At 39.3% G+C, this 17,903-nt stretch overlaps 1 protein-coding gene across 1 annotated transcript in view; it reads right to left on the bottom strand.

Moving 5' to 3' along the window:
* Nucleotides 1-5,248: 5,248 nt before the first annotated feature.
* LOC140226480 (uncharacterized) overlaps nucleotides 5,249-17,903 on the bottom strand; it is a 29,372-nt gene continuing 16,717 nt past the window's right edge. The window contains exons 2-5 of the mRNA XM_072306945.1: nucleotides 9,697-9,884; nucleotides 9,301-9,488; nucleotides 8,147-8,320; nucleotides 5,249-6,260 (exon numbers count right to left, since the gene is read on the bottom strand). Of these exons, the coding sequence (XP_072163046.1) occupies nucleotides 6,213-6,260; nucleotides 8,147-8,320; nucleotides 9,301-9,488; nucleotides 9,697-9,703 (417 nt within the window). The 5' untranslated portion in view covers nucleotides 9,704-9,884 and the 3' untranslated portion in view covers nucleotides 5,249-6,212. The remainder of the gene's footprint in view (nucleotides 6,261-8,146; nucleotides 8,321-9,300; nucleotides 9,489-9,696; nucleotides 9,885-17,903) is intronic.

Below are 17,903 nucleotides of genomic sequence, written 5' to 3'. Positions count from 1 at the left end.
CTATATCATTCTAAATTGAATGAACGAATAACGAAATGGTGCTTGTTTTACGAATTTCAATTGAAAAGTATTAATTAGAATGAGACTAAAGGTAATTTGAATGCTCCATAATGAATTTGAATAAAGAGATCATAAAATTGAACTACCGAACATGTCATCTACGCTAAATTTTGCTAAATTGAATGCACAAATTAGGCATTGGACTGATAAAAGTGCGAAATTGGCCGGGAAAACCTATATTTTGTGGTGTAATTATTTTATGTAACATTTACATTTATGACTTTTATTTATATTTGAGTTGAACAAATAAAATTTAACTTCAAGTTCAAAATGTCATATATCTTTTGTTACGATTACGCAAATTAAAGGTTTACGATTTTTTCACAATTTGTACGCAATTCAATATCAGTTTTCCCCAGTGCACAATGTAAGGCAGTCCAATATGTAATAACCTTGCTGTCTGTACTGTGAAGGAAACCCCCTCAATCTTTGACTAAATTCATTTTTTTAAACCCCTCCCCCCCCCCCCCCCCCCGATTCATTTCTGACTTCTAAAGCATTAAGGGATATGTAAGTGCGATCTGAGTGTACTCACACACACGGTACGACGAAAGTTCAAGGTGACCTTGTTTTCCCTGCAACGTTACTACACAGTGTACAGTGTATACATAGCCATGTATTGTATATGTACGGTGTGCGAAGACGGTACTTCACCCCATAAAAGTGACCTGATTTTTCTTAATTTCGAGTGACAGACTGCAATCTGTTTTTGAATTCATAGATTATACAGAGGCCCGTTGTTTAAAGATGAGAAAAGAGTACAGTCTTCCACGAGAAGACGAGAATTCATGTGATGTTCATGTGACAGCCATACAGATAATTCCACATGTGGGACTGGTATTTACGCAGTATAACGATCTCGAGTTACGCCAAATGTGAAATCCATATTCATGAGTGTTATAATAAATTGAAAGGGTTGAAGTTGTTTCTCACAACAATTATGATTATTAAGCAAGATATTTCCAGGATAAATACTAGTTTTTGTTATTTCAACACCAGATTCCCCATGGTATATTTGAATCTCCCGCAGTACAAGTACGATGCGTGCGCAATTTGTTACCCATAAATATTAATTAGTTCGCGGGTGTCGTATTACATAACATTGAACCAATGGTAATTTCGGATCGGCCCGAGGGTATATAAAGGGGTCGCCTGAACGAGAAAATTTGTCTTGTCGAGAGATAAGGCGTTTGGTACAGTTAGAAGAGAAAGAAGAAGAAAACAGACTACAGCCTCTAAACAGATTTAAACAGTTGAATTGTTTTCCCATTTCTCCCTACAGTTAGCGAATCCCCATTCAACGTGAGTAGAAATGTCCTCATATATTTTGCTGTTAGGATTATTGTCAGTGCATATAATTATACAGATAAGATATAAGATAGTAAGTATTTGATTTTGCAGTCAGAACTATGACAAGAAACTCTGATAAATCTTTCATGGAATATTTTGATTGAGTGATGAAGAGATAGAATTTGTGGAATATTTTGTTGTCCATTCTGTGTATTTTGCAAAGAAGTGGATAGATGACAGTACGTAAAATATAGCAAGTCAACAGAAATGATTAAGTCATGAGAAGTTTTGTATTTTGGTACACTTAATATACATTTACTGGGAATTCTCTCTTCTTTTCTTTTGTAGGGCTTTACACCAAACATTTCTGAGATCGTAAATTAATTAGCCATGATGGTCACTTACGTGCTGCGTTCAGCAGTGACGTAGTTGGTACGTTAGGTCAAGCGTACATCCCGTTGCATTATGCAACAAACAAATCAGACATGTTATTGTAATTTCATAGAATTTTAGAGTATACATCTACCAGACGTACAAATAATCAAATATGAGAATGTAAGCGTACATCCCGTTGCATTATGCAACAAACGAATCAAATATGTTATTGTTGTCTAATTATTAAATGTACACACTGTTGCTTTATGCAACAACTACAAAACTAGAACTGTTAATGAGAATTTAGTGAACACCGTACGTTGCTTATGCCACAAAACAGAGATATGTTATAAACAGATGCAGCAACCAGATATATGTCAATGCTAATAATAAGCTATGTGATAGAATTCTAGAGAGGATATTCTCCAGTGTCGGTGTAAATTGTAGAAATTCCGGTCATGAGCGATTATATCAGTGACGGATACATTGATGATATCTTATAGGAATATGTGAGGTTGTCCGTTGCTATGTGATTGAGCTAGCTGGAGATAGTTGTTAGTTGTTCTCGTTTTCAAAGTTGGTTTTCAGTTATTGAATTTCTTTTGTAAACAAATGACAAAAACAATGACAAGAAAATGCTTGTAGAGCTTAGTAGTAAGTTATGTCATGTCAGATGAAGGTCAGCTATTGAGTATCGTATGTCAGGAGTCGTGATATAAAATGGAATAATAATGGTTAGGGTTAAGGGTATCAGCTAGTAGGAATAAGACCTATTGTCGTTATGGATTTGTTGTTGCTTACTTGACAAGCTCAGACAGTGAGGGCCGAGGCCACAAGTTAGTATACGAACTGTGATTGCCTAGAGGAAAGCTTTTTATGTTGTTAGCCTGAATAATTGTCTATATAGGGGATGAGTTCCTGAGGCTGTATAGATAATTTTGGAGTTGAAGGTGTACCGGTTATTAGCTAGGCTCGCACCGACATAGTGAGTGGGGTCAGAAGCTAGGAGTGGTTATTTGGTTTTATTGCTCGGAGAAGAGGGGGAACGTGGATCTGGAATTTGGTATAAGGCAGAACGTGATGTGTGGGGTTACAATTTTATTAGGTTGGATACTTTATTGGCTGGGACGTGATGGTTTATGTAACATGGGTTACAGAGGATAACGCATAAAGTCAAGCTAGTTACGCCAGATAAGAACCAATGATCCTGGAATCATTGTGGAGCGCAGTTTGTCGGTTTAAGAGCATGAACAATTACATCGACCCAATACAACTCTAAGGAGTATAAATGTAGTTTTATTGATAGGGAAATATCTAGTATTATTATTTCAGGTGTGGGGATAAAATGACTGAAAGTATAGGAAGTGTATGGAAGATTTAACTTATAACAGATAGGGTTATAGAGATTATAAGGTATCCTGCAGTTATTATAAGGTGTACGCTGACATGGCTCTCATATTCTTGACATGGCTCTTATATTCTCGACATCGCTCTATCTCAAAATGTATATTATGTAAAATGAATCCATTATTGATGATTGTTTGATGGAGGATGTTGAGATTGCCTCCGGAATTAAAGTTCCGTTGAACTTTACCCAAATTCTCAGACAATGATTTATTTCCCTTGTCCGATACACACGTGAATGTGAAGTTGTTGAGTCTGTGATGTGATGTGCAGTGCTTGTAAAGTAAAGTCTAGTTATGATATCTGTGTGTCTACAGTAATAAGGAGTTGTTGGCAGAATTAATGGTGATGTAGAATGGTGCAGATTAGTATGGTACAGGAAATTAGTTGTTGGTTATAAACATGCAAGATACCAAACCACCCTCGTAGACTTCGAGAAAACGAACAGTCATCGATTGAACAACTCGTGCTACATCTACATAACAATTCAACATCTACAGTTGATAGTTACCTAATTATGTAGAAACGCTACTAGGAGATCTATCGTTTGTAGGAAGATGTATGGATGTAGGCCCTACAGTGATAAGAGAGCGAGGTCGTGTTTGTCATGTGTGCATTGAAATGTGGATTCCGTGTTAGTACACTGTTCTAGATCTTGAGACTGCGTCAAAGGATAACTTGTATGACGTGAGTGCAGTGTATGATGTAGACTCTATGTGCAGTGCAGTGTCAGTGAGTGATTGATGATAGCTACAAGAACACTAGTATCAGTACGTAAATTCCTTAATTTATAGAGAATGAATAGAATCCATAGCTTATCATAGTCTAGAAATGATCATTCACAAAGAGGCGTACAAATATCACAGTCTACTTACCATACTGAGGAAATAACACGTTTCTTTGATATTCACGGTCAGTGGTGATCCACACTCCACAGTTCTGCACATACGCGTAGCTAGCTCACATGTGATGTACGAATCAGGGAATTCGCGCGGTTTGAGATCACGTGATCATGGTGTTGTAGCAGATACTCAAAACACTCGGTTCCAACGAACATGCTCAGTGACAATGACATTACCATCCACACGATCAGATAACGGCCAGACTCTCGTTAGTGTAACAGTGTTATGATAACATTGAGAACTGGAGTAGTATAACACTCCTGAATAAGGTTTGTTAATTCCTTTCAAAGATTAACTGGTGGCAGCAATTTAGTATGATTATAGGTCTCCAACTCCCCATGTCACATTTCTATTAGTGGCAGCCAGAAGGATTCATTTCTTTCTTCCCCCCCCCCCCTTCTCGCGTGACATATTTTTGGTGGCAAAGCGGTGGGATGGTTAATATAATTCCTTGTTTTGATAAGCAAGGATGGTGTTCTTTGCATTAGGTATACCTAAGACTTAAATTCTTGACTCGTAGAGGATAGAATAAATTGTATTGATTATAATAGTGTACCAGAACAGAAGAAGTGGTATTTCAGCTTGCAGAGAATAGGCTAGCTTTGAAGTTATTGGATGGTTCAGAATATTTTTCGGTGGAAGCGTCATAATAGGATTCCTATAGACAGCTTGTTTGGTAATGTTACACTATTGGATGTTAGGTAACGAAAGTGCAAGATAAGACTAAAGAGATTACTGAAGGAAAAATTAAAGCAAATGGAACAGAAATGGTAATAGATAAAGAAGAATGTGAGATTGTGTATCTATGGTGTAGACTAATATGCGTTAGACTTTATATTGTCTTGTGAGGAGACTAGTTGTGAATAGTTATCAGGAAGGAGCCTGGTTAGCTAGTGAATATATTGGGTAATTCAGTCAAAGGAGCACTGTGGTTACTTAATATGAAATTATATGTATGGTTGCTATGGTAACAATTACTTGTCTATTGTGAGGTCAAATTAGTAAACTAACAGGAGGAAGCCTGGTTAGTAGAGTTAGTATTGGGTAATGTAGTCGAGAGAGTACTGCAGTTACTAAATGATATAACTTGTGGAGAAGTAAAAATGTTAAGTGTTGATGTGGTATGTGTGTGTTTCAGTGTGTATAATTCATCGTGTGTATCGAACTATAGTCTGGAATGGGACATTAAATAGAGACCAGTTGAGAATTGTATATATGTGTTGAGAGCCATTTAATACATGTAATGCATGTGTACACTAAGGAGATCTACTCCTTGAACATTGTAAGGGTATGTACGCTTGACAATTATAAGGATGGGAACTACAACAGAAAACTCATTCGAAAATAGAACAGAAAATGTTAGCAATTATTTGTAAAATAACATTAAAGGAACTAAGATGGTGGAGCCTGCCGTTCCTACTGGATTACAGTCTGACACTATGGCGGCTGGCGACAAAACAGTTGTTGATAGTGGTGGGGTTGCTCGATGGGCAGTAGATGCACCAGATCTAGAGATAGCGGTCCGTGCGAATGAATACGGTGATGCGATTCCAGCCGATCACAGGGTTGTCTACACTCCACAAGAGTACAGCCAGTTGCCAAATTACGTATCCAGCAGACAGACTACAGTTGAGCAAACTCGTCCAGGTTTCCAAGGAGGTCATCATCGTGATATTTTACCAGATAAATTTGCAGGAAAAATTTCGTGGGCAGACTATTACAGCCATTTCTGTGTTTGCATGAAGTTGAATGGGTGGACAGACAGAGAAGCTGCACAGTTTTTGGCATCGCGACTCCAGGGGCCTGCATTGAAAGTGCTACATAATCTTCCAGATGGTGAACAGATATCATTTCGTGAGTTGGTTACTCAACTTGAGCGTCGTTTTGGACCAGGGCAAGAAGCTGAGAATTTCATGTTGGAACTGCGCATGAGGCGTAGACAGAAAGATGAATCCGTTCAACAGCTTGGACAGGCAATCAGAGATCTTACCAGTTTAGCGTATCCAGAGATGTCAAGTGATGTTCGCGAACGACTGGCCAAGACACATTTCTCCGAGGCAATTGATGATGCAGAAATTAGAGCTGCCATTTTTCGTGCTCGTCCCAAAACGTTGAATGAAGCAATCACAGCTGCACTCGCAACAGAGTCGTTTCTTCATGCTGAAAGAGCAAGAGAGAGAATCAGGGGACCTCGTCATGTTCGGGCAGTGGAGAGTAACAGTCCAGCACCTGCAGATGAGAAGATGAAGAGAGAGATACAAGAGTTGAAGCAGAATCTGAATGATGTTATCTCAATGATGAAACAGTTGAATCAGTCAAGAATCAAGTGTTACAACTGTGGTGAATATGGACATATGAGTACAGTCTGCACCAAACCAAAGGGAAACTACTTGGGGCCTACTCGAAGGACCGCGGGGCGGCCAGACAGTCATACAGGTCCACGCAATTAGAGTTACAGGATGTTGAGAGAAATCCAGTTGTTTGTACAGTACGTGACGTTAATCCTGCGATGTATGTTCCAGTAAAGTTTGGAAATGAGACTAGGCATCTATTGATTGATACAGGATCTACAATTACTATTGTGTCTATGACTGCATTGAATGAGACTTATCCATTACAGACATTAGAGATTTGTGATACAGATACCCAGTTGCTGCAAGCAAATGGAGCTCCCATTGGTGTGTATGGAGAAACTACAATAAAGATGAAGTTTGGCGAACAGGAGTATGAAGTACCCGTGGTGATAGCTGATATACAGGTGGACGGTATTATCGGCATGGATTTCTTACAGAAGACAAGTATCAAAATCAACTGTGACCAGATGTTTGTGAAAATTGAAGATGAAATCATCTCATGTACAGATCGTCATGGAAACAAGCTTGTGATGATGGTCAACCAGTCTGAAGTACCTGAGCATATGACAGACATTTACACAAGAGCTAAACACAGTATCGATGACAAGTACCATTCTAGTGTGGCTGCTCTACTCAGTGAGTACAGTGATGTATTCTCCAAAGGTGATCATGATATTGGAAGGACTGACAAAATCAAGCACAGTATCCACACACAGTGTGCAGCACCAATACGACAGAGACCGAGACGCAATCCAATAGGGCAGAGAGAAGAGATAGAGAAACAGATTGAAGACATGTTACAGCGTGGAATCATTAAGCCATCAATCAGTCCATGGTCGTCTCCCATTGTGTTAGTAGACAAGAAAGATGGATCCAAGCGGTTCTGCATTGATTACAGACTTCTTAATGAGCACACAGTAAAAGACTCCTTTCCCCTGCCAAGCATTGCTGACTCACTAGACGCATTACAAGGTGCCAAGTACTTTTGTACATTAGACTTAACAGCTGGGTATTGGCAAGTTCCCCTAGATGAAGATGCCAAGTTGAAATCTGCATTCGTAGTACCAGGAGGATTGTACCAGTTCGAGGTTATGCCTTTTGGACTTTGCAATGCACCATCTACTTTCGAGAGATTGATGGAGAACATCTTCAGTGGACTACAGTGGAAAATACTCCTCATCTATCTCGACGATGTAATTGTGTTCGGTCCTACAGTGCTAGAAGTAATTGCCAGGTTGGAAATAGTACTACAGCGACTGAGAGATGCCAACCTAAAGCTCAAGCCAAAGAAATGTCATCTTTTTCAGACAGAAGTACTCTACTTGGGGCATATCGTGTCATCTGATGGTGTAAACAAAGATTCATACGGACATCAGAGTGTGATGAAGCGTTCAACACAATGAAACAGATGCTGACGACAGCTCCAATTCTAGCCTACCCGCAACTCGATGTTGATTTCATTCTCGACACAGATGCCAGTAATTATGCCATAGGTGCTGTGCTTTCTCAGGAGCAAGATGGAAATGAGAGAGTAATCGCCTATGCAAGCAAGACTCTAAATCGAGCAGAACAGAATTATTGTGTCACCAGACGTGAACTTTTAGCTGTGGTGTACTTTCTGAAGTATTTCAGACATTATCTTTATGGACAGCAAGTAACAGTGAGAACAGATCACAGTGCATTACGTTGGTTGTTAGACTTTAAAGATCCAGAGGGACAGTTAGCTAGATGGTTAGAAGTAATTACACAGTATCAACTTACCATTGAGCACAGACCTGGGAGATCCCATTCCAATGCAGATGGACTTTCACGGCGACCTTGCAAACAGTGTAAAAGAGTGCTGTGATGTGATGCTACTTTGCTTATTCCGACAACAGTTAGTCTGAAGCAGCGAACTTCTGCGATGATGCAAACAGAGATGATGCCTCGTAGAATCTGATTAGAGGAACGTGTAGAAGTAACAGTAGAGTAATAAATTAAGTGTTGTGTTACAATTTGTTGGATAGTTGGTGTTACTATTTTGATGGATTATCCTTGTATATATAGGAAGATGATAACAGATGTGAGCAGTCATTAGGCAACATGACAGCAAAGCATCAGAATTTCGAGAAGATTCAAGCCATCAACTTCTCATTGATTTCTAATGAAGAGATCAGACAGGCACAGTTACGAGACAGTGATATTAAGCATGTACTGAGGTGGAAAGAGACAAGTGAAAATAGACCTAGCTGGAAGGAAATTTCACATCTTTCTTCCGCAACCAAGACATATTGGGTGCACTGGAACTTATTACAGATACAAGAAGGAGTTCTCATGAGGAAATGGGAATCTGCTGATGGGAAAGAAGTGACATGGAAAATTGTACTTCCCAAGTCAATGCGTTCTACTATATTACAAGAGTTACACAGTTCCATCACAGCAGGACATCTTGGAGTGAACAAGTTGCTTCATAAAGTACAGAGAAGGTACTACTGGGTTGGCCTTGCTGCTGATGTCAGACTGTGGGTAAAAAGATGTGATGTTTGTGCAAGAACGAAGAATCCTCCTAAGAAGAAGAGAGCTCCGTTACAGAAATACAGAGTTGGTGCTCCGTTAGAAAGAGTAGCTATGGATATTCTAGGTCCATTACCAGAAACAGATAGTGGGAATAAGTACATTCTTGTTATTGGTGATTATTTTACCAAGTGGATCGGATCATTTCCAATACCAGACCAAGAGGCAGAAACAGTTGCTAGAGTACTGGTACAGGAATTCATCTGTCGTTATGGAATTCCAAAAGAAATTCACAGTGATCAAGGAAGAAATTTTGAATCTAAAGTGGTAGCAGAGATGTGTAAGATGTTGGGAATCAAGAAAACTAGGACTTGCCCCCTACACCCACAGGGAGACGGTTTCATAGAACGTTTCAATCATACCTTGCTCAGCATACTGAAATCACTGCTTGATCCAGAAGAAGAACAGAGAGACTGGGATGACAAGATTCCATTCGCCATGCTTGCATACAGATCTGCGGTACAGGAGTCTACTGGAGAAAGCCCTGCTCTCATGATGTTAGGAAGGGAGATCACACTGCCAGTTGACTTGATGCTACAGTCTCCAGTACCTGCAAATATAGAAGAACAAGATTATGTGACAGATGTTAGAGAAAACTTACAAGAAGCACATGAAAGAGCACGAGAGAAATTAGGCATTGCTGCTGACAGACAAGCTAACCAGTATGACAGAAACACAGTATTTCGTACTTTTGATGTAGGACAGTGGGTGTGGCTCTATGAACCAACAAGAAAGAGAGGAGTGAGCCCAAAACTTACTTTCCATTGGAAGGGGCCATTCATGGTGGTCACTAAACTCTGCGATGTGGTGTATTGTATCCAACAGTCAGTAAAGGGGAAACCCAAGGTCGTTCACATTGACAGACTCAAGCTGTATACAGGCGTGCCGCTAGCCAACTGGTTGAATCACAGTGTGAGACGTAATCCAGACAGGAACAGAAATCCACCTATTAGATACAGAGACAGTGCATAATGTTGGTTAACCTATTACAGTATTCTGATGGAAGGGTGTGTTTCTCTAATTTTGCTTTATTACAGATGATATCCTGCGATCAGCCCAGTTGCTGGGAGCGCTTCACGACAATGGCGGATTATCAGTTTCATCTCAAATTTCGCCATGCCACCCAACTAACACTCAAGTGCCGTGTCTGTGGAAAAGAAGAGGAAACAAGAATGTTGATGCTGAAACACTATGAGGAAAAACACTCTACCCAAACAGAGCAAGTTGAGTACCTCAGTTACAGCAAAGCAACGCCAAAGTTTGTGAGTGAAAAGAAGAAACCAACAGCAACACAGGTGAAGCAAACACCAGAGAAAACACAAAAGAAGTCAACAGCACCCGTACAGGCTACACAAAAGAAGAAGTCAACGACACCCGTACAGGCTACGCAAAAGAAGAAAACAGAAACGACACAGATGAAGAAGTCTACAGAGACAGAACTAAAGAAATCGACGGTGACACAAGTCAAAGCAACACAAATGAAACCAACAACACCCAACACACAGAAGAAACCAACACAGAAACAGAACATCACAGCGACGGTAACAGCGACAGCCACTACAAGTGACACTACACCTAAAGAGAAGAAGAATCAGAGGAGTAATGAACGTAAGGAAGCAGAACTCGAGTTATTCGGGTCAGACAATGACTGGGACTGTGCCAGTACCAGCAGCGCTAGTTCATGCAGCACTTGTAGAACCACTACAAAGAGGCCGTACTATGTTGTTGGGGACACTGGGGATAGTGAAGGTGAAGATGAAGTAATCATAAGGATCAAGAAAATGAAGAGAGGATTCAGAAGAATAACGAAAATCACAGTGCATGCAAGCTTCTACAAGGAATTCAATGGAAACATCGAACTTGTTAAGGCGCCTTGGCAGATTACACGCTCCAGGAAAACAGCGGCGCTCCCGCTCAGCGGTCTTCTATTGTTTCGCCGCGTTCTTTTAAATCCTCCCATTCAAAAGCCCGCTGCGCGGCGCTTTTAGCACTTGGCCCGTGTGGCGCTTTTTTTCAAGGAGCCGACCATTCACAAAATCTGGGCGTCAGAGTGCGTACGGTCCGTTTTAGCAATATAGCGCCCTCTCCGTTAGAATATGAATAACACCTCGGAACAGAAAACCTGTTTAATAATCTCATGGTGTCCACCACGACTTCAGTCCACTCTGACAACCGGGAAACTCAACAACTTTATAACAGCAAAATATACACAAAACATACGCATTCTATCCAACATTTTCGTGACTTTTAGTTACTGTGTTGTGTCATATACAGGTTTGTACATTCTTCCCCATCATCTTGATCTATGGAGTTGCAAGTTTTTGTGTGTGTGTTTTGTGTGTGTGTGTGTGTGCCTTTTTCTCTTTGGAGTAAGTCATTCCAAAAACAAAAATCTCTCCTCTTCTCCTGCAGCCTTGCAGTGAATCTATGTAGACTATGAATAGTGAAATAAATGTCGTCTTGATCCACATCGTATTTTTTCCCACCGTCATGCTTCTACATCAATAATTCTCAAGACTCCAAGCTACAGTATCATGACGCTGAAATTATTTCAATCAGTATTTCCTTTGAACAACACCAAAGTCAATCATACGCGTGTTAAAACACCCAATGTCAAAAAGCAATTTCAAGTCCATAAATACTGTCGAACTATCATTCGACTTTGAATATCAACACGGCAGTTTAAACATCCACAGCCAGATCACGCACGCATGTATTGATACACACCATAGAACGCGGTTACCTGTTGTTTTCTTTTTATCGCTCTTTTATACTGTTATATGGCAAAGCGGCTTTACTTTGTATAAAAGTATGTACGAAATCATTACAAAAGTATAAAGATATACTACTGGTGTAGAAAATAAACAACAACAACATACATGCATGGGACGTGATGGATGAAGGCACTAATTTCACCTTGTAAACATTTACACATGGAAACCAGGTTATACTACCGGTATATAGTATATATATATATATATATATATATTTTGTTTTGTTTGTTTGTTTTTGCTGCTGCTGCATGCATGGTATCTCCTAAAATTTGAATCGGTCAGCTAGCGAACTGATGTATAGTGTGTGACTATTAAAGACTGTTAAATTGGACATGTCAAGTATTAAATAATAATTAATCTCTTTATTTATTCATTCATTTATTCAATGTACTTATATATTTATTCATTTATTCATTCATCTATCTATTTATTTATTAAACTATTCATTAACATATTCATTTAGTTAGTCATTCAAACGTTTATCTAGGAAGAAAGAATATAATTAGCAGCTGTTTTCATCGAAGTCCTATGTGAATATATTTTGGGCAGTCAGAGACTACAGCCAAAAGATAGTGATAGAGAAGTCTGCCGCCAAACGATTGGGAAAGCTCGATCCAAGAGTGCAAAGGGCTGCTGCAAAATGGTCAAAAGGGCTGCGAGATTATGACTGAAAAGGCCGCAGCCAAACCCACCAAAGGGCCGCGGGAAGAGCGCCAAGGGGAAGAGAATGTAATGCCAACCAAACGCCTATAGAATTCGGCGAATACAAAGTTGGTGGTACAGGGAATAGATTTCAGACACCCCGACCTGTCCATAGTGAGATCTCCGATCCCATTGTTATGTCCGGAGAAGATGGACACTTCCGCGATGGGCACCGTGAATCGATCATCACCCATTATCTTTCCCAAAACAAACCTTTGTTGTGATAGCAACGGAGGCTGAAACTGCGTGATTGGTCAGCTCCGTGGTGCATTTCCAGCAACATGCATATTAGTTCACAACCTCCATTATAGAAGTAAGCTCAATAAATACCTGAAAAAAGTTTCTTCTCCTCGGAATGACGAATGACAGGTATAAACTCTAGATAGTCCCGAAGATCAAATTCGTTGCAGGTATATTTGATAATCACAGGCCTGCGAAAGGCCGGAAAATATTACGTCGCTGATGTATTAAAATGTATTTAAAAAAAAACAAAAAACAGAACAAACACGCATGCATTGCATGTGAAGAACACATACACCAAAATGGTCTCGGAAAGAATGACGGGAATAGAATACAAACTTTCCAAAACATCTTTCTTCTTGAGTGACAGGTCTGTGGATATGTTGCGTGTGTGTGTTTGTGTGTGTTTGTGTAAGAGCTGACTTGTTTGTCATTTATACTATTAAAAAGTAATTAGTTGAACGTCCATATGCATTGATATTGATATGCATACTGCAATCTCAATGAGATCAAGCTGTTTTTGTTAAATATATAATATATATATATAATATACATATATGTACCATGTGTGTGTGTGTGTGTGTGTGTGTGTGTATTTACTGGCGGTTTGTCTCTCATTAGGTATGCATTGTAGCCCTGTGTATAGTTTTGTATGATCTAAGATTCCATGATTATTTTTTTCTCCTCCATGATCGCTCTATGACTTTTTATGATTAGTATCTCTCGAAATCTTTCCCACTGTCTAACTTTTTTATTCCCCGTCATGCTTCGATGTGATAAACTCATAAGTTTCCAAACGACAGGGTGTAATGTCGCGGAAATGATTTCAATCAGTGTTTTCTTTAAATCCAGAAAGAAATAATATTAGCAGCTGTTGTCATTGAAGTCCTGTATGAAGTTTGGACAGTCAGAGACTGCAGCCAATAGATAGTGATCGAGAAGGCTAGAGCCAAACGATTGGGAAAGCTCGATCCAAGAGTGGAAAGGGCTGCTGCGAAATGATCAAAAGGGCTGCGAGATTATGACTGAAAAGGCCGCAGCCAAACCCACCAAAAGGCCACGGGAAGAGCGCCATGGGGTATAGAATGTAATCCCAACCAAACGCCTAAAGAATTCGGCATAATACAAAGTGGGTGGTACAGGTACAATAGATTTCAGACACCCCAACCTGTCCATAGTGAGATCTCCGATCCCATTTGTTATGTCCGGAGAAGATAGCTGATCTTGGAATTATGAACACAGTCATTGCATGCAACTTGGAAGGAAGGTATTCCTGACATGCTCTCATACAAAGATCCCCTTTCTCTTCATTACCACAAAGTCAAATTGGATGATATTTCCTGTATCGTGTATAAAGATGGGGGTAATAGTTATAGTTTTGTTCCTTAAAAGTGATTTTGGATTGATTCACTACTTTTACACAATTATTGCGGAGGGTCAGATTGTATTTCTTTTTCTTGGGGAGATTTACGGTCGAACTTTGTTTACCTCAGGTAAAATGATATTTTAATGGCTATTCTCGAGGGTAACTGACCATCGTCTGATAGTACCATAACAGTTCAGGGAAAAACCACCCTTATCATACCATGAAGACTTCCTAGACTCTGACAGCAGAGCGCCGAAGGTTGCTCTATTTTTTTTCGCATGACTCAACGTATTCAATACCACTTCCATATCGAGCTACAGCCTTGTCCATTTATAAGCAAATGCCGAATTGCTCTCTATCAATTGATAGGTTTCATCGGCAGACAACATGGGTGGGGGGGGGGAGAACAACAGTTGAGAAGTGTTCATGGTAGATTTTATAATGGCTATAATCAATAATCAATGTACATGTATGAGTCTCATTGGTCCAGTTTTGTCTGTTTTGCTGTAATAAGCGAAAATGCAAGTGCTGCACAGTGTGCGTATTTGCTGAATTTGCTTTGAACAAGTTCGTCTTCATGTGATTGCGAGCATTTCTCCGCTTCGATTTATTTCTCATGATTATGTGCATTGTATTGTACGGGGATGGTAAAAAAAAAGAACTGTACGCATCCATATCTCCCTATGAGTGAATGAGTGGTGCAGTGCCGACGAGTGTCCTACGCACGCTTTTGGAAATAATTAGAAGCAAGTCGTCCAGTCTCGTGAGATTTTAGCTTTGTATTTAAAGGGAAGGTAAACCCAAAGAGCAATGTGGATTGAGTGAAAGCATCAACATTAGTAGAACACATAAATGAAAGTTTGAGGAAAATCGGACAATCGATGCAAAAGTTATGAATTCTTAAAGTTTTGGTGTGGGAACCGCTGGATGAAGAGACTACTAGAGGATGTGACGTATGAGTGGACAACAATACAAAGAAAATATAAAGGAAATTCAACAAAAATTCACTTTTCTAGAATTATGAAAGAGCAGTGGACCAACCGCTTTCAGAAAGCAGGGGGAATAATTGCTACCCTTAACATATGTCAATATCAAATTGATAGAATTTGTACTTTTCATGAAAAATTGATTTTTGTAGTATTTTCTTTATATTTTCTTGGTATTGTTGTCCACTCATACGTCATAACCTCTAGTAGTCTCCTCATCCAGCGGTTCCAACACCAAAACTTTAAAAATTCATAACATTTGCATCGATTGTTCGATTTTCTTCAAACTTTCACTGATGTGTTCTACTAATGTTGCTGCTTTCACTCAATCCACATTGTTCTTGGGGTTTATCTTCCCTTTAACAACGGCATGGATTTGAAAGTCCACGAAAAAGACAGGCTGTACCAAGTGGTAGCACAGCAGCCTGTAACTCTGAGATTGGCGATTACATGGCGTAATGAGACTTGCATACACCATGCCATACAAGAAGCTGCTCCAGTGGAATGCAAAAAAAAAACCCACAAACAAACAAACAAACTACGCATTGCACAGGCACTGCAGAGAACTCGCACAAATCAGGGAGGAGTCACCTCTCTGCACCGATGCATAAATGGAGATCATACACATGCACACATATTCAAGCATAAATTTATATGCGATAACCAGGTGCATGTGCTATAATTAGAATATCTTACCCTATTTTACCCTTTCTATTACTTTTTCTGTGCTCATTCAGGCTTAATGCAAGAATTAAACGTTTAAAAGGAATGACACCTTAATTCATGTTTCCCACTGATAATCGCATTATCAGTACAAGCCACATGTTATCCACGGACTGATTGTCAGACGATTGAAAGAGCATGTTTCAATTTGTCTTACAAATGTGAATATTAATAATATTTACATTAGAACCGTTTGTCACTGTCCATCGCTTCCTTCGCACTTCACAGTGAGACATATAAGCCGAAGTACTTTATTTCTTTTCGTGTCATTGTTCGTACTCGCCTGTATGCATTGAGACAGCATGTTTTTGCAAACGACTGAAAGAATTAACGCTTGATGAGGTAATACATTACCTGTAATAATACAGTGAAGTCAATGAATGACGCAATGAATGGCTGTGATCTCTCAATAAATACTGTAATTAAGACCACTGGTTCGTTTCCAATTGAGTATGCTGAAAGTTATCTATGTCACATGTGTATATGAGCTTTAGACATACTTATACGGATGAACCTGCTGTCAACCGAGTGAACTTGTTCCAATACTTCTATAATATATATATGTGTGTGTGTGTGTGTGTGTGTGTGTGTGTGTGTGTGTGTGAGTGTGTGTGTAGGTGTAAATGACACAGAGAAAGGTGAATGTTTGAAAGTAAGAACATGTATACAATTATAGTTCGCACCATTGCGCATGAATTTTAATTGAGAAAGAAAAGCTAACTATAGTTATGCGAGATTCAACAGGGGTCGAATAAGCTAATGATATCCACTCTAACCTCGTCCAAACAAACAAACAAACAAACAGACATATACACTGACGAGAACACACACACAGACAAAATTCTGCCTGTAATTGAAAAAAAGAAGAAAAATCTGCCTTGTTCTGTACATTGAAAGACGAACGATAATAAAACATGCATGTAGAGTTAGCACTTGTAAATCATGGTACGAATTGAAGTAGGCCTTCGAGTGGTACATCTGTACTGTATTATGTATTGCATGTAAAACTATTACAATCTTTCAGCTTAATTGTCATTTCTCCTGAAGTGCTGAAGCGCCGTATAATTACATACCGTCTTCATTTGTAATAGCCCTAATTCATTTTCACGAAGTCATGATTTGCACAATGTAGCTACAGTAGGAAAAGATTGTATGTGTAAGTCGACGTGCGGTGTGACATGCTGTAACGGCCGTTTTGAATGCTTGTTCACGCCATCACGCGTGAACGCCTTCTCTGCTGTTTCTATTGAAAACAGATTGAAAGTAGCATTTTATCAACTTAATACGCTATCCACCACCTTGGATCTAAAATGACAACATGTAATATATTCAGGTCTACCAAAAATCAATTTCTCCCCACCCCTCTCTCTCTCTCTCTCTCTCTCTCTCTCTCGTCACTGTAATGATGTAATGACGAGTTCTACCAAAAAGTTGCGTGAGTGGTAATCTCGGTGCTTTCAATACATTGACACGTTTGTACCCAATTGCTTGCCATCCCGTATTGTTCCGTATCGAGACAAAAGGTAGTGATGGATGATCAGGTGCTGTTGCTGATTTGCAAGGCATGAATCAGCTATTGAATAGGCTGCACGCGTCTTTTGCAAAGTTTAATAGCATACTTAGAAATCAGTTGCAGATAATAAACTGAGGCTACGCCTTTCGCAAAGATAGGAGGAAAGGCTTCAAGGAAAAATGCCTGTATAGGGAACTGTTTCTCTGGGATCAACGACGTGCCCATAATGAACTACACAACTTCGTCAAGAAAGGAAAAATTACAAAAGCTGGGTGTCAATATAATTATGCTTGGCTTTCAGCTGAAGTCCAAACAAATGAAAGATGATATGCATAACTTGGGCAGTAACTTCTTATGTGTGAAATATGCGTCATCACTTTTTATTCTTTGAGAACTATGTCACAAATAAAGTACAATATACCGCGAAGTCAAGACGAAAATGTGAATTTGTAGCAAAATTTATCCAAAGTATTTGCGGCGATGGAAAGGATTAAGAAAATCAAAATGAAATGAAGGAATGTCGGGACAATACAGAAACTTTATCGAAGGCAAGTAAACATGAAACAAATTATACTTCGAGAGTGTAATGATATATCAAAGAATCACAAGCATTGAACATGTCTTAACGATTATCTTGTCAGTTTTATACAACCCACATCAT

Source organism: Diadema setosum, chromosome 3 (assembly GCF_964275005.1).
Source record: "Diadema setosum chromosome 3, eeDiaSeto1, whole genome shotgun sequence".
Taxonomy (NCBI): domain Eukaryota; kingdom Metazoa; phylum Echinodermata; class Echinoidea; order Diadematoida; family Diadematidae; genus Diadema; species Diadema setosum.
The sequence above is the reverse complement of the archived record's forward strand: the minus strand, read 5'-3'. Positions and strand labels throughout refer to the sequence as shown.